The 25,555-nt window shown below is 40.8% G+C and overlaps 3 protein-coding genes across 3 annotated transcripts; all 3 read left to right on the top strand.

Annotated features, from left to right (window-relative positions):
- Nucleotides 1–1,464: 1,464 nt before the first annotated feature.
- LOC111672192 (uncharacterized) lies at nucleotides 1,465–9,038 on the top strand. The gene is made up of 17 exons (XM_023429526.2): nucleotides 1,465–2,003; nucleotides 2,295–2,310; nucleotides 2,424–2,531; nucleotides 2,655–2,743; nucleotides 2,870–2,962; nucleotides 3,065–3,167; nucleotides 4,003–4,148; nucleotides 4,235–4,303; nucleotides 4,401–4,467; nucleotides 5,451–5,641; nucleotides 5,736–5,783; nucleotides 5,875–5,920; nucleotides 6,019–6,170; nucleotides 6,263–6,331; nucleotides 6,418–6,469; nucleotides 6,634–6,741; nucleotides 6,958–9,038. The coding sequence occupies exons 1-17, from the start codon at nucleotides 1,917–1,919 to the stop codon at nucleotides 7,938–7,940; spliced, it is 2,427 nt and encodes an 808-aa protein (XP_023285294.1). The 5' UTR covers nucleotides 1,465–1,916; the 3' UTR covers nucleotides 7,941–9,038.
- A 1,216-nt stretch (nucleotides 9,039–10,254) lies between these two features.
- Nucleotides 10,255–17,507, top strand: LOC111672188 (interleukin-17 receptor C). Its single transcript, XM_023429520.2, has 16 exons — nucleotides 10,255–10,642; nucleotides 11,476–11,503; nucleotides 11,584–11,718; nucleotides 11,975–12,094; nucleotides 12,202–12,329; nucleotides 12,831–12,945; nucleotides 13,033–13,074; nucleotides 13,218–13,351; nucleotides 13,455–13,517; nucleotides 13,607–13,664; nucleotides 13,755–13,981; nucleotides 14,679–14,726; nucleotides 14,903–14,954; nucleotides 15,177–15,272; nucleotides 15,353–15,391; nucleotides 16,035–17,507. Exons 1-16 carry the CDS (start codon nucleotides 10,517–10,519, stop codon nucleotides 16,826–16,828), a joined length of 2,205 nt encoding a protein of 734 aa, XP_023285288.1. The 5' UTR covers nucleotides 10,255–10,516; the 3' UTR covers nucleotides 16,829–17,507.
- Nucleotides 17,508–19,888: 2,381 nt separating this feature from the next.
- Nucleotides 19,889–25,552, top strand: creld1b (CRELD disulfide isomerase 1b). The gene is made up of 11 exons (XM_023429511.2): nucleotides 19,889–20,139; nucleotides 21,115–21,235; nucleotides 21,314–21,396; nucleotides 21,798–21,908; nucleotides 22,555–22,646; nucleotides 22,846–23,025; nucleotides 23,134–23,229; nucleotides 23,319–23,402; nucleotides 23,769–23,864; nucleotides 23,963–24,103; nucleotides 24,196–25,552. Exons 2-11 carry the CDS (start codon nucleotides 21,119–21,121, stop codon nucleotides 24,414–24,416), a joined length of 1,221 nt encoding a protein of 406 aa, XP_023285279.1. The 5' UTR covers nucleotides 19,889–20,139; nucleotides 21,115–21,118; the 3' UTR covers nucleotides 24,417–25,552.
- Nucleotides 25,553–25,555: the final 3 nt, after the last annotated feature.

Genomic DNA, 25,555 nt, shown 5'->3' with positions numbered 1-25,555 from the left:
AGTTAACTGTTTACATTATCAGTTGCTATATGAGCTCATTTGGTTGTCATGACAAATCACTCATAACCAAGGTTTAAATTCCCTCTCCACAAACCAAAATTTTTGATCAATCTTTCCACAAACGATAAATCCCCCACCCAACTGCAACACCCACTTACCACAAAATGTAAGCCTAAACAAGATGACACCGCTCTTGCTACCTTGCTTCCTGCCCTGAGAAATACTTGTTAACGTGAGTGGAAATGACTGATAAGCATCAGTCAGTGGTTTCGACAGATGCAGCCAACATAGATGTGACCTTATGGTGTTGTGGAGACCAGCTAGAACAGAAAACTAGGCTGTGGTAGACACAGCTTCGTTTTCCATTTTATCTGTTTACTATCATATCTGATTTACCCAGTCTCTGTACAAACATGTTATAATGCATGGGCATTCAGTGTATGTTTAATGTGATTATACGTTTGTGTTTACTGGATGAAATAACCCACAAACCATCTAAATTAGGTAACGGTTACTTATTCTAAATGAATACAATTCTTTTAAGCACTGGATCTGCACACTATTTAATTACATTGAATCATTTATATTTAAATATTTCTTCATCTGCAAGCAACTAGCAACTAAAGCCTGTCAGATGAATGTAGTGGAATAAAAAGACATAGTCTGCAGCCATGCTAAGTGAGGCTCACGCACTGGTGCTTTGAGCTAAATGCAAACATCAGCATTTGGAAATCAGCACAAAACAAAGTACCGCTGAGTCTGGTGGGTATGTCTTTAGTTTCTCAGGTATTTGGTGACAAGCCAAAATGCTGGACAAATACAAGTTTGGACCTGATGGCAGGGGATCACCAAGTTATTACAATCCATCCTGAGGGGAGACATGAATGTGTGTAGGCTAATAGATTTCATGGCAATCTTGCTAATAGTTGAGATAGATTTCGATCAAAACCACAAATGTCAACTTTGTGATGGCGCAACGGGACAAGTCACTGTAAGTGATAAGAGTTAACTAGAATTAACTGGGTGGTAACAGCAAATGTCAAATTTGGCAATTCACCCTGTAGTACAAAATACTTTGCAGGAGTATGGTCTGCCTGTTTGCACAGACTGGAAGCTGTAAATGCTGCCACAGGTGCATCTACTAAATATTGAGTTGGAAGGGTTAAATAATTATTATCTTGTATCTATGTTTATGGTTACTGGTCACTTGTAGAGCTCTCTTGACACTTTGTGATCAAAGTCTTTCTCTAGTGTGTGTAGTTCTGCCATAAGCTGCTTTTAAAGACACATTTTCTGTGGTTAAGATCATGGTAGGGTAAGTTTCCGGGAAATGAATGGAAGTGTATGCAATGTCCCCAAGAGCGACCTATGGCAACAAAAAACAGACCAAAAAAAAACATTTACCGGTATACTTTGCCTTATGACTCACTTGTCACTCCCCGCCCCTCTGGAGTATCGTTTTCTGTCATAATGGGCGTCAACACATTAGTTACTGCTGTAATTTGAATGAATAATGTGGCTTTCATTCTGAGAGTCGTTGGCCCGAATCTGGTGGCTACGATTGTTCATTCAAAAAAAAAAAAAGAAAAAAAAAAGGATTTAAAATTAAAAGGCCCTCACACTTTAGCGACAAGGCTGCGTCCTGGGAACTTCGATAAACTACAGGGCTACACAGACAGCTCTCATGCGGAGCGACTGTCACTCACAGGGTGTGCGTGTGCGTGTGCGTGTGTGTGTGTGTGTTTGTGATGCTCCAACGCCCGGACTCAGTGGCAGAACACATGGGATGCATGACTTTGAGAATCTCGGCATAGGTTTTCGCTCTTAACAACAGAAACCAGCTACATGGACACGCGGGAAAACGATAGCTTCGTGTCGGCTCTGTACTATACGAACATTTAACAATCTCTTTAAAGATGTTTAAAATGCGCCTGTGCACCGCGCTGGCATTAGTTGCCGTCGTAGTGTTTCCTCTGCAGCTGGAATGTACCACAACATGCCAGGTGAGTTTAAAACCATTACTGTAACAGACTGAACTACAGAAGCTGTACAGTATTTTAACTGGGGTGAAATCACTGTAAATATTTAAATTAGACAAGACTATTTAAGGACTTCCAAAATAGTGACAGGGCGGCAGCAGCTTTACCTCCTCTGCTTCTTCCTTCTTCTTTTTTTTTTTTTTTTTTTTTAAATCTATTGATAAATGCATGGCGGGTAAATTGACATAGGCCTACATGCTGCTATGTGAATGTTTGATATTTCTTAAACTTATGTCCTCCTTCTCTTGTCTGTAGATGGGAAATCAAAATGGTAAGTTTTGTATTTGCACTGAGCTTTCAAAGGCTCTAGTATCATTTTAGTTAGAACCTGTGGAAGCCACATGTTATCAGTCACTGTACTAACACTGCTCTCTGTCTGTACAGATTATGTTGAGGGGCAGTGCCCTGTGAAACTGACCCCAGTCCTGGACCAGGGGCCTGGGGAGATGTACTCTGAATGTGTCACTGTCCGTGTTTGGATGAAAGCTGATGGTACAGAGTCAAACCGCAGCTCAGAAGTTAATTTTGTTATTTTGTGCATACATGATCCTACACGCATTTGCACGTCTGATTTTAGATGTTGAAAAGTGTATCACTCGATCTCCTTTCTTCCAGACTTCTGTAAGGCCCCAAAGATTGAAATTCTCTCATCAAATAATGAGACAATCAAGCCTATCATGAAAAAAAATAAAAATAAAACAAAGGTTGGACATATTCTCTTTGCACCTGCCCCAAAACTCTGTATCTGCATAAAATGTCACCGAATTCAAAATGATAAGTAGGTGGAATACAACGGTATCATTACTCTTTCTCTGTTCTCTTTATCTTAGTGTAACAGTGAAAGAAATGTGCGTGGACAAAAGGTCAAATGTGACATGGGTGTTACGCAGCAGTTGCCATATAGTAATACCAGTTTTGACTTGGTAAGATAATTTTTTCTGTTCTAGCGTCAAACATACTGAAATTAATTTTATATTTTGTATATCTATTTTGTTGACGATGATGATGGTGTTTTGTTTTTACAGTGGGAGATTGTATATGCTTGTGTAAAGGCTGAAGCAGAGACCATTGTTTCTGTGTCATACAGCACAACATCAACGAGCTGCACTGTCAGCTACACAGTGCCAGGTAAAGTACTGAAGGATTTCTGGCCCCATGTTTTAACTCTTTGGTTTCATTTTTCCTTTCCTTTCTTTCCTTTCTGCCACATGTTCCTCATTTGCCTTTTTCCATTCATTCTCCCTTATTCCTGTATAGCACAAAAGACTGCGTGAAGTGTCTAAGGGATGTTTTTAGGTTGCTGCAGCAAAAGATTCACATAATTCACACTCGTCCTGTGACTGAGCACTGTTAAGCTGTGATCAGTCGGTATAACTTTGTATTGATTGTATGCCTCCTATTTAAAACAAAGATTTTCAAACTGTGAGGCAGGAGCATCATTTTGCGTCAAAATTGATTCTCCTTCTTGGAGTCGTATCAATGAAATTTTCCCCACAGACATGATACAGATATTTTCAGATTGCGAGGATATCATCATCTGCGATGTCCATTGTGAATCTGCTTTGAACTCACAGAATAAAGATGCTCCTTAAAGCGCCAGAACTTGAACTCCTCATTTTTTCCACTTTATTGAGTAGTTGCCTGTACATCCATGGGTTTAGTGAAAACAGGAACTGCTAATAGCTAATTTAGCATATTTTAGGGGAACCAATTTGCCACAATGTGAAGAAATATAGGCCAGAAAAAATACAGTGTTCATGTTGCAGCCAACACCAAGCTTACTGAATCCATGGCAACATTATGCTTCCTGTTTAAATCCGCCAGAGACCTCAAAATATCAAAAAAACTGGTAAACTGATATCTGGCATCTGTATTTGTTATATTTCTCAACTCACTCCACCCATCCGTTTGTTTTGAGCTATCAGCAGTGATGTGTGTGTATGTGTGTGTGTGTGCGACATAGATCCCGTACCAGAGTTTGATCTGTCTGTGAATCGGTTGTCTAAATCCATCACTGTAACTGTGGCACCTGGAGAAAAAGTTTATACCAGATGGTGTTACAGTGGTGGAGTGCAGTGCAATGGCGATCCACTTTCCACCCTAATTACTGTAAGTTTCAATTGCACATTTATCTGCATATACTCGCTTTTGTTTGTACACAATCAAGATGCAATGTTTTTGTATGTTCCCTTCAGATTGATCCGTCTCAGTCTCGATCAGCTGTTCTTAACATCCCACACTTGCTACCCTGTGTGTGTGTACAGGTACTTTCAGTTCCATATAATTTTGATACAGGAACTATTATTATCTTGTTGAATCGGTCTGTTGTCATTCCTGTACACGTCCTGTCTGCATTTACAGGTATATTACACCTACACAGATGCCCGGCGACGTAAAAAGTGTCCTTTTCGAAAGGAAAGGGTCACAGGTGAGTGTTAAGGGGTGAATCATGCAGGAACATCTTTGGTTATTTTACTATTGTTATTAATTGAACAGTGAGATACTCTGTGTTATGATATGGATATGCAAAACTGGGGTGTTCCCTTTAATGTTTCATGACGTCCCACAGTCTTTCACAAGGCCCGAAAACAAAAGCTCCATCACGAGCAATGAATTCTTCCCTTAAAAAGGTCAATCCACCTAGAATGAAAAAAAAAAATACTTACAGTATTTACCCACTTGCCCCTTGTGGTATCTAGCCATGCAGATAGTTTTGGTTTTAATAAGAGCTGAGGTTTTGAGATGTACAGGGGAAGGGAACTTTGCGGTGCATGTGGAATTGAAAAATGACTTGTCTTTTCAGAAAAAATGTCCTGGTTACTCAAGATGTTCTACAGCTCAGGGCAGCTGGCTTGAACCCCCTGTAAACTTGTTTGTAACTTGTCATTCTTATACTTTGGTTTTTGTTCAGATCAGTGTGTTAATCAGTGAGCTTTAGAGGTGCTGATAAGTGGTCAGAGCCAGGCTAGCTGTTATGCTAAACTAGGGTAAGTGAATGCTCAGCTAGTTGTGGCCTCTTATTCCTGAGCAGGTATGGGAGTGGCATTGATCTTCACATCTAACTCTCAGCAATAAAGTAAAGCAAATTTGGCACATATTTCCCAAATAGTCAAACTATTTCCTTAATTCCATTCACCTTGATTGTGCTGTCAACACATAGAAACGTAAACTATTTGCATGGTTTGACACGAGAAGGGAGGAGAATAAATAGGTGGAAACCAAATCTTTAAAAAAAACATGTTGATGTAATTTCATGTATCAGTTTGGTGCTGTTTATACTGCGATGTGGTATACTTTTATCTATGTTAGGCAAATTAAAGTCCACTAGGTTTACCCACACCTGCATCCCTGGATAGTCAGGTCACAGTTGTCATAGTGTTGTGAACATTTGCGGTCACGTTGCCTCAACAGATGTTGCAGACGTTTGGAGCTCCTCTGAAGTCATACTGTACAAGTCTAAGTCCAGTTTGCAGTGGAGATCAGTGTGTCCTGCCAGTGAGCTGAAGATCTCTGCCTCCCTCTGCTGGAGACAACACGAACACCTCTGCACACCTGTGCTCAACTCCACACAACTGGAGGAGAAGGAGGATGGACCAAACCTGGTAAGTTTGGCAGCACTGTTGGTGGTATTGGTGATTTCTTTCCTAATAAAAATGAATAATGCTTTCTCAAACATCTACTGCGTCTCCCTGACAGATATATAACACATCTACAGTGGACAAACACCCAAACATGTGTGTGCAGGTGAGTCAGAGCTAGATGTGCTTGCATTGTAACTTGTCCAGTTGTTTATCTTTTAGCTGCAGATTCACATATTTGTGTTTCATTTCTGCAGTTTTTTCTACAAGGCAGCCGTAATATCTCTTGCCCCTTCCATGCTGGTGAGTCAAACATGAAAAAAGAAGGTATTTTTTTTGCTTATAACTGTGATAAGTCTCAATTTATCAGTCTGTTTCCCTCTCTTGACTCCCTCTCTCAGCGGTGTCTTCATGGGATGTGTATATTGGACCAGGCAAGCAGAGTGTGTTCGTATATATCACTTCTCTTGTCCCAGCAATGTTCTCCGCTCAACTTTGTGACCTTAACGAGATGGGATGTTCACCCATGGGTTCGGTCCACACACTAAGAATGGTAAGCGTACGTATGTGTTTACCAGAGAAAGAACTAAAACAGATTTTAATGCTTATTTGAGTAAATATGTAACACCTCTTATTCATTTACAGGAGGGGAAAACTACTGAGATGAGGATAAAAATGCCTCCTCACTTTCTTGCTGATAAGCCCTGTGTGCAGGTAAAGTTAGATGCTACAACTTTCTGCAAGACTGAAAAAAAGTTACTTTGTCATTCTTCTCACTTTTTCACTCTGTTTTTCTGCAGGTGTGGCAGTCAGAGCCTGCTCTTCATGGAAGGAGAATTCTGTGCCCAAACTGTAAGTGTGCACAAGATAAACAGTATATACACACACACATACACATGCAAGCCCAAATGTACCAATGCATGCACATTAGAGAAACATTTCATGCATGAATGAATGTAAGCACACACAACTCCTACAAAGTAAATAGAACCACTGTCTTTTCTGTTCTTCCACAGACACGCACAACAGATATGGCATGTATGCATCGGCAGCTTTGACACTTGTGGTTATTATTGCATTACTGGGAATTTTCATCCGTCGTCTTACTAAAAGTAAAGCTGCAGGTTAGTTGAGTTGCCTCATTAAATACAAGGTCAAGGCTCTGGTTCATTTGAATTGCCATTGTTTGTGTCTTTGAGTGTTTCCATGTCTCCCAACTTCAGATTTAAAATCATTTTAACTATTCTTATTGCCTCAGTTGATTTGTTTGATAGGTGTTACCCTGACGGCAACTATACACAATCTTTTTTTCCCTCCTGTTTCTTTTCCCATATCTCTAGGCTGGTTGTGTGTCCAGAAGCCAGTATTGCTGGTGTGCTCATCAGAACAGTCAACCCATGTCTCTGCTGTGTGTGCTTTAGCCTCAATTCTGCAGGGGGAGCTAAGTGCCACAGTGCACATGGCTCTGTGGGCCCAAAGCTCACAAACGCAGACCGGGACTGGGACTGGAGTGGCAGATCTGGGTCCACTTCCGTGGCTGTACGGGCAGTGGGAAACTGTGCGTAAGGCACAAGGAAAATTGCTAATTATTTGGAGTCCTGAGGCCAAGACAGCCTATGAGAAATGGAGGGCAAACGTGGATGAGAATGAGAGAAAGAAGGAAGATGACAGCAAAGCAGATGCAAGATGTGAAAAAATAAGAGTTGCTGTGGAGGATAATTATAAACTAAATGGAAGAAGACTTGCTATATGCAACAAAGGGAAAGCTGCAGGAAGAAAGGATTGTGTTAAATCATGTGATGGTAAAGACTGGTGCCCACACAAAGAACCCTCTTCAGTGATAGCACCAGTATTTGCAGCTTCTCTGGCCTGCCTACAGGGGACGCTGCAACAGTGCAAAGGTCAAGGGGTTGCCATTGTGTATTTCCAGGGCCTTGGCCACAGCAGGGACATCCCTAAAGCCCTCAGAGGTGTCCCTCGGTACTGCTTACCACAGGATTTCAGGGGTTTAATACAGGAGCTGGGCGGGATGAAAATAAAGACACAAACTGGTAAATTTCATTGGCACTGCTGGCTCAGACTCCTGTCTAAAGTGCAGTCCATATGGCTGGTACGACAGCTAGCCCACAGGCTACAAACTCAGCTGCCTCAGACACAAGGGAAGAAAATGCAAGGGCTGAGCGTCACATCATCACAGAAAAAGATATCACATAAGACACAGAGTCGGCTCAAGTTACCACTGGCTGCCAGCAGGGCAAGGCTAGAAACTGTACAAGAGCAAGAGCCTCTCCACGGGTCACCATCGAGAGCAGAGACACTTTAATCTCAAGTTTCACATGTCTTATGGGGACAGACTTTTGTTCTGCTTGAAACATAATATGTTCATGGGAAACATGAGCTGGTGTTCCATTGTGAGCACCTCAGAGTCACCACTCAGTACCAACTATTCATTACTTGGCACCATCATGGCAAAAATGCCACCACTTGTTTTGCATATTAAGAAGAGGTAAATACTCCATCCTGTTGTCGACAGAGAGACTCTTTATGTTGCTTTCGTGACTGAAACCATAGCGAACACCTGTCTTATCTGTAAATGTGCTAACTGCTATGAAAATCTGGTTGCAAATCATATTTTACTTTCTCCATGAGTGCATTTAATGTTTGAAGGTGGTGTGGAGGCAGGCAACAAACTGTGGGGCTTCTGTTTGCAGGCGCTCACAAATTTGCATAAGATTTTCTAAACACAGACATTGAGCCAAACCTGTCCCAGGATTTCAAGGTTTCCAGTGTTAAGAGTGCAACAGATGAAAAGATGAAGTGACTTGTACTGAAGCATGCTTTATTGAGCTTTTTACATTTTTATCCTTTAAGACTTTGAGCTATTACAAGTCTACTACTATTGCCTTGAGTGGGCTTTAACAGTCACTGTGTTTGTCTGCAGCCCGATGATTAAATACTGGCACACATACTACCTCCTACATTCAAGAACAAAGAGTAAATCAACTGTTTGTTTGTTTTTTCACTCAGGCATACTGCACCTCTTCATTCAGGAAACGTCACTGAACATTACATGAAAAAATGTGTCTTATCTCAAAGAGGAGACAGCCAGTATTATTCAAATATTACTAACGGCAAATGGGCTATACACAGGTTACCTCAAAATCTCAGAGCATCAGAGCAAGAAAAACCATGACTGCGGTACTTCCCCAGCTCTTATTTTACTGCAGGAATTCTATAGAGTTCAACGGTAAATTTTATGCAAAGCGAACTCCGATCTGGTCAGGGTCGACACATAAATTTCATTTCAACTTGGGGAAATATTTGATCTGCTCCAGTGAACATGTTGAGTTAAGCTAACACTATTGGCATTATATATTTTTGTATGGGAAGTAATAAAAAAAAGAAAATCCATGTGTAATAACTGAAATGACTGATTGTGTAAACAAAACAAATGTCTAAGGTGAAATTGCTGTTTATATTACTGACATCTGTTTTTTTGAAATTCAGAATCTCTGTTACATAAGCCCCATGTTGCGTTTTTCTAAAACCTGTTCTTTCAAAATGAGATACACTGAAAGATAACAACATTAACATGACTCCAGTACTCTGAGTGAAAGACCTGCTTGACAGGATTAATAAGGAAGTAAATCACCAATGCACACACAGTTCAGCACGTCTCACATCAGTAGAGTAATTTACTGTGATGTGACACTGAACTCACCCACACATTTCCCACTTTTACTAAGCTGACATACATGATGTAAATTCCAGGTGTGGGTTATACTATATGACAAATACAAGAATACAGCCATGGAAAATAGGGGTAAAAAAATTTTATGCAGCTTATACAGTCATTTGAATTTAAGTGTATATGGAGATTGAATCCCCCTTTAAACTAGGTGAGTTTAGTCACATGGGAACAGCCTTTATACCATAAAATAAAGCGTTAAACCACAGAGTTTAAGAGAATGTTCCCTGGGCACATGGTAATCATGGAAACAGTCAAATATATTTAAGATCCACAAAGAATTTACATCTTTGTGATTGCACACACTAATGCACCACAGCTTGCACAGGTGTCATGGTTCTAGATAAGCAAGAATACAAATTATGATCCATAACAGCAGACTTAATCGACCTACTCACCTGGCAAGAGTTTAATTATTAAACCATAGCAGGCCAACTGAAGACATTCAAACAACTGCCACTACTGTAAGAACTTGGTGCAAAGGTGATCTAGAGTTTATGAGACAACCCTCTAACTAAATGGTCACAGCCTCACAGGTTGAATTCCTGTGTTTTGTGTGTTTTGACAACCATGTGCAGTTGAGCGACAGGCTGAATACTCTCCCTGCTCACTTAATTATTGTAAGAGTTCAAAGCTAAAAGAAGAAGGTAATCATGACCATGAAAAGGTGTTGGTTCAGTAATATTCTTGGTAATTGAGATCACCCAGAAATTATTTGACCTTACCTCATGGGCTTATCATTAACACCAATTGGCTCTTTCTCTTGCAACAAAAGAGTCGGGCGTGCTTCCAATCAGACCAGCCTTTTTTCTTTTTTGCCTCTTATTTTATGCTATTCATCCCGTTCAATCATTCACCAACCAAGCAGGTACCTGTCATACTCGTGACAAGTTTCCTCGATCCAGTCTGAACACGCCCAACTCCCCAGCTATCAATCACTGGCAAGGACGCCTAGGGGGAAAATAAAATAGGAACGTCACAAATGTCTGCTGTTGTGGCACGAGCCGAGGTCACTCTTTTCTGAGAGTAACAAGCAGTGTCATGCTGGGAGGCTGGCTGGACCCAAGGCTAACAGGATTTCTTCTTTGTGATTCGGAGGAGGGTAGTTTAGTAGTTGGTCGCGAGGCGTGCGCAGGGGCGCTCTCCAGGACATGGCTATCACACTCCTTCGGGGGCCACATGTTATCTTCCTTCTGCTGTTACCGCTGCGCTTCTGGCTGTTTGTTTGCGCGCTGGAGATGATTGACCAAGACGCACCTGAACTCACCTGTAGCGAGGTAACAAGCCACCATGATAATCCTCCGCTTTCTTAATAATGTCGCCATGGAACCAGACTGTAACAAAGCCACTTCTTTAATTATGGCTGTAATGTCTCAGTTTTGTGTTCTAACGCCTTATTATGATGTTATTTTGATGTTATGATTTTATTATATATCTATTATATTATAAATATAAATCCTTTATGATAAAAGACAGCAGCTAAATAAAAATCCACTTATAGATTGTTTGTAATTTAGTTGATCTACTTTTTCTTCATAATGTGAGGTTTATTTCCATCTTTATTATTGTTTATGGTTGATATATTATAGTTGATATAGTCAACTGACACATGGATAATAAGTGTAGTGTGCAGGCTTCATGTTTTGGCGTGGATTCAGGGAAACAACACAGACAAACAGAGAGATCAGAGTTTAATACTCATTACTTATTTACAACTGTGTCTCCGCATGACACTTTATTCCCCTGCTCTATTTCCAAGGAGAGTTGTTGTAGCTTGTGTTTTGTTTGATGTAAATCCACCGAAAAGAACATCATAGTATCATATACTCTGTCCTATGAAAAATCCTGCTTTCATTATGGTTACTTTAAGTTATTTGTTTGTTTTTAAGACAATGATTTTTTAATATTAGCTCCTCTCCTGCATAATCAGCGCTTTAGCTGCTGATAATCAGGACTTTTAGTGCTGGTAGAACTACTTTAAGTTTGTAGAGGAGCTGGACACCTCCTTCAATACTGTTGACATTTGTGGTACTCAAGAGGCGAGTTTCATGATGGGTGAATGGACTTGTTGGGCACGCTCAGTTCTCATCGACCTCTTGTCTTTCTTCAGGGTGTGACTGACTGCCACGTGAGCTCAGGTAAACAACACGATCAACACGAGTGCATCTCATTTCATGGAAATGGTCTGTCTAAAGCAAAAACGCTTATCTTTCCATAGTCTCTCCGTACCCTGCTGTCCTGCTTGATCCAACCGATACAGCCGACGCTACGCATATGCAGCTTAAAGTGATGCTGTGCTGTTCAGCCGCACAAGACTGTGAACCTTGCCTGCAAATCATTATCACTGTCCAAGGTGATTTTATCATAAATCTTACATCTTTGACATTGTCAACTCAGGTAACACACCTTGAATTCTTCTGACCATCATTTTTCCGAAAGGCATCATGCATTGTTTTCATCATGGTAAATTCTTTTGTTGGTGCTTCTGTTATTGTCAAGCTGTTTTCTGCATTCTTATCTTTGTTGTCTTGCTTGTCAGCTAGTCAGCTGCTGTCAAAATATTGCTGTAGTTTTTACTGACAGCGACTGCATTGCACATATATTTGCAGAAGTGGATAATACAAGGGAGGTTTCTGAGGAATCCGGTGAACGTACTGAGGAAGATGAGTTGTTCGGCATGAATCAAATGGCAGATGGAAGTGGTAATATTGTTCCCCTTGAACCAAGAGGTATAAAATCATGAGCTCAACCCAAAACACACACAAAGTCACACTTATTCTTTTCTACAGATGACTTTTTCATAGTTTTTTTTCTTCTTCTACTCTCTGTGTTACAGCTTTGAGAGTGTGTCTGAGCTCCCCGGGCACCACTGAAATTTGGAAGACACTGGAATTTAAACTAAGCCACTCCAGTTTAGTCCAAGCTTCTCAACAGCTCACACATAAGGAAGTTAATACTGGGCAGGTGTGAAGGAATTACTTCATGTAGTTGTTGTTTCTGTTGTTGATTTGTTGTGGAAATAACTAAATAGATTTACTCAGGAACTGTACATGAATCAAAAGTTCAGGTACTTTAAGGTATTTTACTTGATTAGTTACATTTTATGTAATTTTATACCTGAACTCCACTACATTTCAGTGGGAAATATTGTACTTAATCAATTCTGCATTACATTTATTTGATAGTTAGAGGTTACTTTACAGTTAATATTTAAAAAAATATATATGATAAGCTTATAAAATACAGAAGATTAAACAAAAAAAAGTTTGAGGGCCAAACAGGTAAAGATGTTACCTATGTAAAGGATTTTAATACTTCCTCCAAAGTGGCTAGTGTCACATTGTGCTGCATTCCTATTTCCTGAATTGCTCAAAGAGACAAGTTTCCAAAACATCTTTGTCTTTCAGACTGTTGATCATCACTGAGTAATACAGAGTTTCAATTTACAAATGTACATGTTTCCAGAAAATGCAGCTGCTGTTGACAGAGAAAGTGATGTTTGGCAGTCCTGTTGTGGTCCAGGTCTACGCACATCCAACATACCACATCCAAAATGTCACAATCCCGTCTTTAGAAGAAGGTGAGGTTAAGTGTTGGAATGTAAGCACAGACAAGCTTAAGTGCAGGGTAATCTCATTGAGTATTTACTCCCTCCTGTATCTTTCAGTTTGCTCCATGGACCTAGAGATGGCTGTAAAGGACTGTGATGGTAAGAGATGCTGTAAAATCACTTTGTTATCACCTGTGTTTTTTTCTATTCTGGCATGTATTGTCTACAGTTGGACATATTTGTAAAGTGGCACCTGTACAGCTCAATTTGAAGCTATGATGACGGACGTCTCTCTGTCTCAGCTCCCAGACTCCGAGCTGAGACTGATCATAAGAGAAACGTGGTCGTCCTCCATCTGGAAAACACTAATGCCACACAAGATGATCTCATGTGCCAGATAATGAGGAATGAAATGCCTGGACAGATTCTTGAATGGGTCAGTCAGTGCTAAATCTATTATAAATCCAGACGATGCATTCATATCAGTCTGTCAATCAAATATCAATATTGATCTGTGTCACCTTTTTTAACCTTTGCAGCCCAAAGGCAAGAGAGAAATGATCATCTCGTCAAACTTGGTTGCCCCATGCCTGTGCTTCCAGGTAGCTGACATGTTCATAGTAACAGACAACAGATAATAGATATTTATTTTTTGAAAATATTAACATATATAACAACTTTTTTTTTCCAGGTGCGGTGGAAGGGAAAAGCATTTCGGAGAGAATTCTGCCCTTTCAAGAATCAACAAGGTAAAGGGAGTTAACCGAGCTCAGATCAAAATTAATTTGCGTGGCAAATTAGATACATATCGTAGCAATCTTTTTTTTTCTTTTTTTTAGATGCACTTGAAAGAATGCAGCACAATGTGTCTGTGTCCATGGAGGAGTTTCAAATGAGGGAGGGTGGCACAGGGCTGAGCTGGAATGTGACTGCCCCCTGCAGACTGGAGGCAGAGGTGTGGCTGTGCAAGAAAGATGTGGCAGGAGGCCAGTGTGAAGAGGTGATGGGCTCCAGACAGAGACTGCACAGCCATGCAGGCTGGAGTGCAACGCACAATGGACACTGGGTAAAAAAACATCAGGAAAAACTGAGGATGTACAGAGTGCTTTCTTTTCCTGAGCTGAGCCTCTTAGGCAGCACTTTCTCTCAGGCTATCAACATCTGTTTACAACGAGACACATCCAGGGCTGTAGTCAGGATTTCCAGTCCCTCCATCACTCCAACACTGTTTTTAAAGCCTTTGCTACACTGACAGGGATTAAATTCTAGGGGGGAAATGCTGAAGCCTTCAGTGGTTAAACTGTCCTCCTCTGTTTGCTAAACCTCCAAAATCCCTGAAAAAATACCCATGATCTCAGTGTCCTCAGTAGTAGCTATGGCCCCGGTCAGATCCTGACTGTAACCATGAACCTAACCCTCACCTTAAATGTCCATAGCTGTGGTTTCTATGCACTATAAAGAGTATATACGTAACAGTAATGCTGAAAACTTTACAAACCGAGCTTTTAAAAGCTTTAGAGTGATTTCCTTGATGAATCATCTATTTTCAGCACGTTGATTTTAATGGCTCACATTCAGCAAACATTCATGAATTTAATCACTTTAAAGAGTTAAATTATATAAAAACGGACACAACAAATTCAGCCATAAATTATCAGACAATCTCAATTTCTATTGGTTCAATGTGAACAAATTTTTTACACATCGCGTTTAACGACGTCATTTTTAAAATTTATTCATTTGATTCTTTATTCACTTTTCAGAAAACAGGAGAATTCAATGTGTCATCACATCCTCTGCTTTGTGTTCAGGTGAGAAATGGCTTAATAACCTATATATAGGAAATATAATATACATACAGTACAGTAATAAAGTAATATTGTACAGTACATACAGTGGACCCCGCTGTATACTGTACAATATTTTTTTCATCACTGCTTCCTACAGTACGTACTGTACTAACATTAACTTCTTTACTCATTTTTAGATAAAGATACATGGGATGAAGTCATACTTAGAGCCCCAGTGTCTGTTTGCAAGTAAGACTACTAATTATTGTCCAGACCCAGATTAGACGAGTTTAATGTTTAACTCTTCACAGCTAAAACAAACCACATTTCTTTCATTCTTAATCGGTAAATAAGTTATTAGGCCTTGGTGCTTTGCACTGTACACCCGCCACTGTTAAAGCCATTATTAGTGCCTGTGAAACTTTAACATGTTTTATGAAGAACTTTGTGCTTTATAACTTATTTTTCCAGCATCTCGCTGGAGATGGAGCCTGCCACTCCTCATCGGATTACTGCTGATGTGTCTGGCCATACTAGGAGCCTATTTTATACAAGGGGTCCTGAAAGGTCAGTTGTTTGTCATGTGTCATTAAATATTTATAGCACCGCAGCAAAAGATCTCAATGTGTACTCTGTTTTTCTTTCAGGCTATGTGTGGAGATGGTTGAAAGAAGATGACGTTAAAGGTGTGTGCAAGTCTGAGATCCATTTCAGACTGGGAAGACACTATTTTCTGCATCCCCTAAAATAAATCTTCATAATTTCATTCATGCATGTGTAGAGAATAATAATGCTCCTGTGTTTACTGTTGCATGAAGTGCTCTTCCCACTACTGCCACTGTCTGTGCAGCAGTCTAATCCATGAAAATCATCTCCTCTTATCCTATCTCATATTTTGACTATACTTTTTGACTATACTTAAAGTAGTTGACAGTCGCCAGGGAAACAGTGGACACTTAAGTTATTGCTCCCAGCCAAGAAACAGTCTGGAACACAAATCCCACATAAAATGACAAATTGTTGTTTTAACACTTTGGTTTTTGTAAGGGTTAAACAAACGAGATATAACCTGTTAGTGAGCTTTAGATGGGCTGGTAGGTGGATTTTGTAACTGTTTGACAGATACAAGGCTGATATTTTTTTTTACCACGGTTTCTATTTTGTGCTAAGCTAAGCTAACAATCTTCTGTAGCTGTGTATTTAACACACAGATATGAGAGTGGTATCAATCTTCTCATCTAACTTTCTTCCAGAAAGCAAACAAGCATATTTCTGAAAATGTCAAACCATTCCTTAATTCCTCCATCTTTTAATCTTTTTCTGTTTCAGGTGCAGTGGGTGGTGGTCATGTGGTTTTGCTGTACCCACCTGATGATGACCAGGTTTTGCCAGAGCTGATGTGTCACCTGGGCTCATCCCTCCAGGCCCTCGGTTTCGGTGTGTCCCTAGACCTGTGGAGCCAGACTGAGCTCAGCGTACTGGGCCCCGTGCCTTGGCTCCACTCAAGACTGGACCGATTGAAAAAGCAGGGGGGCAAAGTGGTGCTAGTCCTAACCCAGGCCACCTGGATAAGGGCTGAAGAATGGGGAGCTCGGAGCTGGGAGAAGAACAGAGACAGAGAGAAAGAGGAGGCAGGAAGGAGCTACCCCGCTTCTTCTCCCTGTGTTGATGTCTTTAGTGCTTCGTTGAGCTGCATTCTAGCGGACTATTTACAGGGCCGTGCTGGTGAGCGGTTTATGTTGGTACAGTTTGAATCACTTCCACCTGAGCCTCCAGGTGGTTTACGGCCGCTGCCAGAACTTTTCCGTGGCCTTCATGTCTACAGCCTCCCCTCCCAGAGCCTGGGTTTTCTGACTGAACTGGCTGGGGCTCGGCAAATGGCCACGGCATCAGCCAGGCGGAAGAGGGCAGGGGGGCTCAGGGTGGCATCCCGAGCTCTGGCAAGAGGGCTGTCAGGGTTCACAGCAGGGACAACTGTGCTACGCCTTGCAGGGGTGTCCCAGAGTTGTGTTGGCGTAGGAGTAGAGGACTGTGGGGAAATGGTGCCGTTGCAGCCATGCCTAATTACGCCTCCCTCCAGCCCTGACACAAGCCCTAAGGTCAATGAAATGGACTGGGTCTGACAGCAGGAGGGGATGACCCGTGACCAAGCTTCAGTTTTCGGATGAGCAGCCAGTAATGACTTGAAAGATCCTGAAGTGATATGGTGAGACACTCATAAAAATCAGTATCAGTTTTCAGCCTTTGCATTTGCTGGTCTAAACATCTGGGGTCTAGTAGCTGTCAAAAAAGGGGTTTGGCAGCAGAAACAGTCGCTTGTTTTTCAAATATGAGCAGGGCTGTTATTGCTTGAGCTGTTGCCGCTCCGGAGAAATTAAAGAGCACAACGTTAAAACCTCACACTAATTCAAAAAGAAAATTCAAGGAAAAACATGACACAGATTAGTTACACAGTGGTCTGTGGTGAATGTATTTCAAAACCAGCACGGCTTAGCAGACGACTAAAATTACATTACAATACAAAAAGAGGATCTTAGTGAAGCAAATTGCTCTTTTGTGTTGGTTCTGACCCTACAGCTGTTTTTCAGTCTTAAGCCACGTGTGTGTTTATTTACTAGTATTTGCAACCTGCATGCCATTGTATTAAATATAAAAGCCCTGAGACACACAAAGAAAAATAATTAAACTAAAATAAGCTATTGCCGTTTGTATATTCATTTGCTTTGTGGGCATGCTGAGTCCGTTTTATACTGTGTTTTGTCTTCACTGTTTAGTGGGATTGAATAAAGAACGTTTCTTGAATCTTGGTTTGCTCTTCTGACCACAAATCAATGTCAAATCTTATTCTGCACAAACACAGGATGCCAAAAAATTACAGCAAAAACTGAAAACTTGTTGAGGGAGTATTATTACAAGGGAACTCATAGGCTGATTCCTGCTTTGGGGTATTTCAGGAAATCCAGATTTTGCTATCTTTATCTGTGCGGGACACTACATTTTAAGGCTGCCTCTGCACAGGCAGTTCAGAGCAGATATCTTGAAGTGTCTCAAAGTGTTTACATAACAGCTTTAAAATGTATTTTGAATTCATCTGATACAGTGGCTCTGAAAAGATTAAAACAAAACATTAGAACAAAACTGAAAACACCCTCCATTGTGAGGGACAGTCGTAGTAGTAATCCTTTTTTCCACAGTTTACAGCAGCATCTCAGGTGGTAAAATGACAGAACAATAAACAATAGTTAGTGAGACAGACAAAAAAAAACCTTGAATTACCAAACAGGTAACACAATATTTCTATCTATGTCTTCATGTCGTAGAAATACTACAGACTAGGTCACTTTGTTTCCAGGTCAGAAGCTCATACTCATCTTTTCTGTCCTCAGTAAGCAGCAGCTCAGATGGTAAAAGGAAGAACAATAGATAATGGTTAGTGAGACAGACAGGTAATCTTTGAACTGCTAAATAAGTCATAATATATAAACAGGAATGTAGCTAGCATACACATCAGTGAACATTACTGTCTCTATATTATACTAGTATATTGTAGGTCATACTCACCTTTTTCATCCACAGTTTGCAGCAGCAGCTCAGGTGGTAAATATAATATGGTTCATGAAAATGCCACATTTACATGAAATTAGAGGGTAGATTCTCGTACAATTTTAAAATGGGGGCGTTTTTGGGAATACATTAAGATTTATAGTATATTCTACCATTATTTGATATTTTAGACCTAAATAGAATTCAGTTAATGCCCGTATATCAACGGGCTCTGCACGGCTGCTTGAAAATCAGGTGACAAGGCTCAGACTGCAGAGAGTGCTGCTCTGGGCGTTTGAACTTGAAGACTTCGATGATGCTGATGCCAAGCCTGTTCTCACGCTGGTGTGACAATGGAGCATGAAAATTGAAGACTGTGGATTTGAAGCCACGAAGTTGCTCAACTCTCCAGAGGCCATGCCTCCATGTTTTCAACATCCAAAGATCATTAAAGGCGCTCAGAGCAGCAGCAGTTGGCGCCCAGCAACAACCTGCTTGGCCCACGGGATGTGGTGATCCAGGTGGTTCCCAGAGTCCTTCAGGGTTTCCGGGTCCATCTTCCAAGCACCTACTTAAACATGCCCCAGCAGCAGCTGTCAGCGTCACAAACTCTGTTCTGGACCAGGTCTCCGCTGCTCTGTCCACTATGCTCCAACAGATCGCTTATCCCGCTCCGCTAGTTGCAACTTGGTCCTGTCTATCAACACAAAGGTCAGACAGGCTTACACTGAGGACGTCCTCATGAAGGAACTGGAGAGCTTTGCAGCAGATGTGCTGATCAACATCACTGATGTTACAGTCTGGGAAATCTGTGCAATGTTTCAGCCTCAGTTTCAGACTCATGCAGCAGTACCTGCTGATCTGAACATCACGTCAGGAGGAACAGATTGACTGCACCCAGCCAGCTGATGTGGCAGAAGGTGCAGAGACTGTAACCTCCCTCTCTGAATATTTGAATGAGGAGTGTGATTTGGAAGAAGACACAGAACCAACCAGAAAACCAGACTGTGTTGCTGTTTCTCTTCCACCGGCTCTCCTTACCCCGAGAACTGAACCTGAAAACACTGGCATCTATAATGATGTAGGCCAAAGTGTAGACCACATGTATTTATCAAACATTCAAAATCAAACAGCTGAATTGGATATGTTTCAAAATATAACATAAAACAGCCTCACTATATAGTTATATCAGAGCAGATGACTCCTTTAAACTTCTTAAAATTTTTATCATACGGTCTGGAAAATAGAAGATATTCGACAAGTAAGTGTAAACATACACACACATATATACATGTATGTGTATAATACCCCATCTTTCATTGTACAACAATGTACGTGAACAACTGCGGAAGAATTGTATTTCCTTCACGGACCTTTGTTGTGTTGTTTTCTTTCTTGTTTGTGGATCGTGTGCAATGCTGGTGTGGTTTGCAAAGTAAACTTCACTGTGAGGATAATCAAACAAAGGCTGTGACATTACTTGTTGTTTAAATGGCTTGTTTGATATACAGCTTCTGTCCTCACTGACATCACAGAGACACCGTCAGTCTGTGTGTAGTGTAGTGCTGACTGATTGGTTGACAAGTTAAATCCCAGCGGGGTTGGGCGGTGCCATATTCTGTGTGGCAGCTGCATGGAAAACAGAGAACCAACTGGAAGCTCTCCATTCATTCATTCATCCCTGCTCTACATGACCCCGTATGAGCACTGCCAGCGTTAGCTAGCTAGTCATTCAGCTGGCTGACCATTGCTTTTGGTTGCCAACTAAAATGGCACACTTGAAGCTTTAAAACCGGCTGTCCAAAATATGAAACTCCTTCTTTATTGTGTGAACCAGCAGGGAATCGGACAATCATCAGTGGTGCAGCAGGCGCGGTGGTTTTGCAATACGGTAAGAGCAGTGTAGCCAATAAAAACAGTTCGGCTAGCTAATGTTAGAGTACAGATTACTTAGCAGATATTTAACGTTGAATACTCTTTAATACATCCATGGTTAAATATCTTAAGAGGGCAATGCCCCTGATTTTTTTTTGACACTCGCCTGCTAATGTGTGATGAAATGATATAACGTTAGCTTTGGCTTGCAGCTAACTATCGACCTTAGCTGGCTGCTACTTGGCTAATTTTGTGTGGTGCTGATGCTGAGCTAGCTAAGCTATCGGTGAAACTAGAGCAGCCTGACCAGGCTAAGATAGGCGTTTTAACGCTTTCCTAACAAGACTGAATTAATGTAACAAAACATGGAGACCCGTCACTGTGCCACATGAGGATTGCATTTTGTTATGTGCAGTGGGGTCAGCTTAAACTTAACCCAAACGATAAAGATGGCTTTAATCTTTGTGAGATAATAATGCCATTGATGTTACAGGGGATAGACGAAACAATAGGACCGCATTATAGCTAATGCAATGCAGTACGACTACAAAAACTACATATATAGAGTTATATCATCACCACTCTGACACAGTCTCAACAAAAACTGATCATTATAAGCTTAAAAATGTAAAACATATAAAACATCGCCAGTGCATATTACACAGCCTTGGTATTACACTATTTTGTGCAGATATATCCAGATATGTTCCCCAGTTGATGCAAGTGTCAGAGTCTCTAAAGACACTTACAGTAGGTAAAACCTTTCTGGGCAACACCTGAATTTAAATCCCTTTTAGCATTTATAAACAGGATTAAAATATTGAATATATGGTTTATAATATACTGCAATTTAGTTTTAAGTAGATAGAGCATATGCGTGTATATGTATGTTTAATGATACTTCCTGTCATGATCACTGAAAAGTATATAACATTTAACTGTTTTTTATGTGCCATACATACTAGTTTTGTGTTTATTGTTCCCTCTGAAGGATCATGTGGTGGGCCCGGCCGTTCCTACCTGCTCTGGTGCTTCTCTCAGAGCTCTCAGTGGTGAGAGTCCAGACAGCACCATGCCAGACCTGCCGGAAGCTCACTGAAAGTTTCATTAAGGTAGTGCAATTAACTCAGTGAACCATCAGTTTATGCACATATATTTGGAGTCTTGAAACTCTCTTTCCCTCTTTTTAGGGCTTAGAGAAAACAGCCAACAAGAACTTTGGGGGTGGTAACACTGCCTGGGAAGAGGAGAAGCTGGCTAAGTATGCACGCAGGTAAGAGCAAGTTTTAAGTGGAGTTACACCTATACTTAATTTATTCTTGCTACTAAATCTAAATGGATTGTGCAGCCAGTAAATGCCTGGTATTATAACAGATAACAAATTATGCAAATTGTAAGTTTTCATATTGTTACATTACCAACTCCAACTGTAATCTGACTTTGTATCACTGGAACAATCCTGAAGAACGTGATTCAGTCCTGTCTTCTCTGCACATGTGTATTATATTTTGTGATGTGTGAATGATTTCATAAGACAGTCTATTTTAAATGTTACAGTCCTTTGTGTCCCAGAGCAAGGCTTCACTATTTTTATGTGGGTGGAGGGGGGCGCAGCATCCGCTCTGTTATTCAACTACTGTATTTCATCTCTTAATTTTTGGCTTCTTGTTTTAGTGAGACTCGGCTCCTAGAGATAGTAGAAGCTGCTTGTGAGAAAACAGATTTTGAATGTAACCGGCTGCTGGAGCAGATAGAGGACCAAGTGGAGACATGGTGGTTCCACAGGTAAATGTGGTGTGTGCATAGCATGGTAATCACACTGGATTGCCATTTTGTTTCACCTTTTTCACTGAGCCTGACACTGTGTTTATGTTGACTGATTTCTTCAGTAGCACGTGACGTCTACCCTGCTGACGTCACTTTCAGTCAACACAGAAGCCTTGGTAGTGCTTGCTTGGAGCACTTAATGTTTTACAGGACAATTAAAGACATTTTGAAGTGTTTAAGAGGTGGTTTTTTTTTTTGTAAGTAGGATCCCAAAAACCTGTACAGATGTCAATGTCATCCATACCAGTTGGCAAAAACAGCCGTCAATGGGCACAACACCAGACTTACATTATATGAACCACTGAACAACCAGGCTAGTGTGCATCATGTAGTAGACCATAACCTCCGTAAATCTGGTTAATTTCGATCTTGCTGCAAGTACAAACAATAATTATGAATATTTTGAGAAATATAAATCAAAATATAAAGTTAACAAAGTAACAAGAGTATCTTAAATTTGGATAAGAATAAAGGTTTTTAATCACACAAATTTTTACACTGAGACAGAGTTGGCACCAGCTGTGTGTGTAATTATGTTTTGTTAAGGTGTATTGCCATGCACCTGTTTTAACTCCATGACTGACATAATGTATGTGTTCTGTAGGCAGCAGGAGGCACCAGACCTGTTTGAGTGGCTCTGCATAGAGGAGCTGAGACTCTGCTGTCCACCTGGACACTTTGGACCTGATTGCAAAGGTGAGGAAAACGCAAAGCATTTAGCACAAGTTACAAGCTGATCTGATGTCAGTTTGAAAACCTTACCATGCCAGACCTAATTTGTCCATTGTTGTCCCATGTGACAAATGATTTTAATTTCATCAAGATGTAAAATGAAATGATTTTAATTAGAATCCAGTTTCCGGAGTACCACTGATAGCATGTTCATCCAATACAGAGTGTCCATCAGGCCCCGGTGGTGTGTGTGGAGGGTTGGGCCGCTGCGAGGGGGAGGGGACTCGCCTGGGAGATGGAGAGTGTGTCTGTGACCCTGGATACTCGGGCCGTCTGTGCCAGAGCTGTGCTGATGGCTATTACAGAGAGAAAAGCTCCAATGACAGCGCAGGAGCTTGTGCAGGTGCCTCAGATTCAGAAAACTGTTTGAACCCTCTACATGTATTGAATTCGGTTTGAGGTCGTCGGAAATTGACCGTCTCGCTGTGTCCGTGTCTCTCATCCTTTGTAGCTTGCTATCACTCATGTAAGAAATGCTCAGGGCCGCAGGACTACAAATGCCTTGACTGTAAACCAGGATGGATCCTTCACGACAACAAGTGCGTGGGTGAGTGTGGCTTCAGAGGTCATGGAGTCATTGACTTTGTGCCAGTTTGTTGGATATGTGTTGTCTGACTGCCTTTGTATGTCTTTTAGACATTGATGAGTGTGGTACAGAGCTGGCTCGTTGTCCTTCCAACACGTACTGTCACAACACGGATGGATCTTATGAATGCAGAGGTAGGCTCGCTTGTGTAATTTACTGAACGTTTAAATTGATTAAAGTGCCTGTTATAATGTAAAATTTCTGGTTTTACTCAAATAACAATACAAAACCCAAAGACATTTAGTTTACTGTCATAATGTATATGACAAAGAAAAGCAGCAAATCTACACATAGGTTATAAGAAGTAAGAGCTGGTGAATGTTTGGATAACGATAATGATAAATGATAAATTGACTATCATTATTGTTATTATTATTATTATTATCAACAGTAGTTTTAAAACATTTTTCATTGTATGACAAATTCTTACAGTTGTCAAGATAACACTTAATGGCCAGTTTAGTATGTAGTGTTGACCTCTGTGATTTTGCTGTGTCCAGGCTGTGACCAGGCATGTGTAGGATGCATGGGTAGTGGTCCTGCCCGCTGTAAGAAATGTGCACGTGGCTACAGATTGAAAGGAGCCAAGTGTCTTGGTAAGGATACTCTTCTGAGCTCCTAAATTTGTATACAGTTTACCTCTTTACATACCTCTGGTGTCCTTAAACTTTTCTTTCTTTGCCTCCTGGCACAGATGTAGATGAATGTAGTGAACGTGCAATAGCATGCCCTGGACTCAATGAGGCCTGTATCAATGAGGAAGGCTCCTTCCACTGTGACTGTGCCGAAGGCTTCATCAGAAGAGACAGCATTTGTGTTGAGAATAAGCCTCCTGGTATGTAGTCGCAGTAGTAAATATGCAAAAAGATATATTGTTGACATCTTCTCAGAACTAATGGCTAATTTTCTTTTCCTGTACCTCCTCAGCCGGCCCAGAGAAGGGACTGTTTGATGACATGACAGATGATGAGGTCCTTGTTCTGCAGCAGATGTTTTTTGGCGTTGTAATCTGTGCCCTAGCTACGCTCGCCGCTAAGGGTGACATGGTTTTCACAGCCATTTTCATTGGAGGCGTGGCTGCTATGGCTGGATACTGGTTGACAGAAAAGGGAGACTACATGCTGGATGGATTCCTGAAGGGGCGCTAGACTGTCGGTAGCCATGATTTATTACAAGGACCATGGAATACCAGCCAGTAAAAGTGAACAAGACTCGACTGGGGCAGGAAACTATCCCTACAATGCTCGTCTTTCAGGGATTTATTTTGGTTTGGGGAGTTACTTGAAAGGGCTTGGGTTAATTTATGTTAATGAATAGGATAACGCAGGAAAAAGTGAGAACTTTAAGGCTATGGAATTAGCCTTAAATGTTGAAAGGGAAATAACAAGGCTATACTGCACTGATGTAAAAGAACTCTATCCCCTACCTCAACTTTGTTGGGAACAAGGGTGACATGAAGACCACTACTGATTGTTCAAATCGATTATGCATTTGGATGTTCCATCTGGCCTCGATGTTGCTCGAGAAATGATGTCGTTTTCTTCCACACAATCAAAACCTCCAGTCATCATGTCCATCGTTTTTCACCATGTCAATGCTGTGAAGTGGAGCTTTTCCCATAGTTTGAATGGTATGTTGGTTTTGACTGTCAGGTTAACACTTCAGCTTTTTGCTAGGGGCATGGGATTAGATGATTAGATGATTTTCCATATCAGCTCAAAGAGAAGGCTCATTGAAACTCTGGGATATTTCCATTATGAACCACTTGTTATTTATGTTCACAGAACTTTTTATCTCCTCACCTCCTGAATGGTTCTTTCTAGTAATACTGCATGATAATAGGAATTGAAAGGAACGGTACTACACTGCATCTATTGATTTGTCTTACTTTGGCATGGAAGACTGACTTTAAACAACTGCTGGATTACAAACATTACTGCTATTGACCACTTAGTGCTTAGGTAAATACCAGCTCTAATCTTGACGATGCAAGCCATTTTCTGTTGCCTTTAATTTATTTTGAAAGCAATATTTATTGGGAAAATGTTTATCATAATTTGCTCTCGACATTTCCTCTGTGCATTTTTGTGTACATTTTCAATGCAGTTTTTTAAATCTATTTAATTGTAATTCTAGCAGGTATAGTAGCATCATGTTGAAAGGCCACTGAAGCATCACTTCTTATCCGTCCATCTATTTATCTTTGGTTTTCCTGTGGTGGAAGGTTGTCCATAGTCATTGTTAAGTGTAAATGTTTGCTTTACAATAAAAGTTTGTCACTCCATGT

Source organism: Seriola lalandi, unplaced genomic scaffold (assembly GCF_002814215.2).
Source record: "Seriola lalandi dorsalis isolate HSWRI2012SDOR001 ecotype SW California unplaced genomic scaffold, Sedor1 jcf7180002054896, whole genome shotgun sequence".
Lineage (NCBI taxonomy): Eukaryota > Metazoa > Chordata > Actinopteri > Carangiformes > Carangidae > Seriola > Seriola lalandi.
Note: the sequence above shows the minus strand (reverse complement) of the source record. Positions and strands in the feature narration are given on the sequence as shown.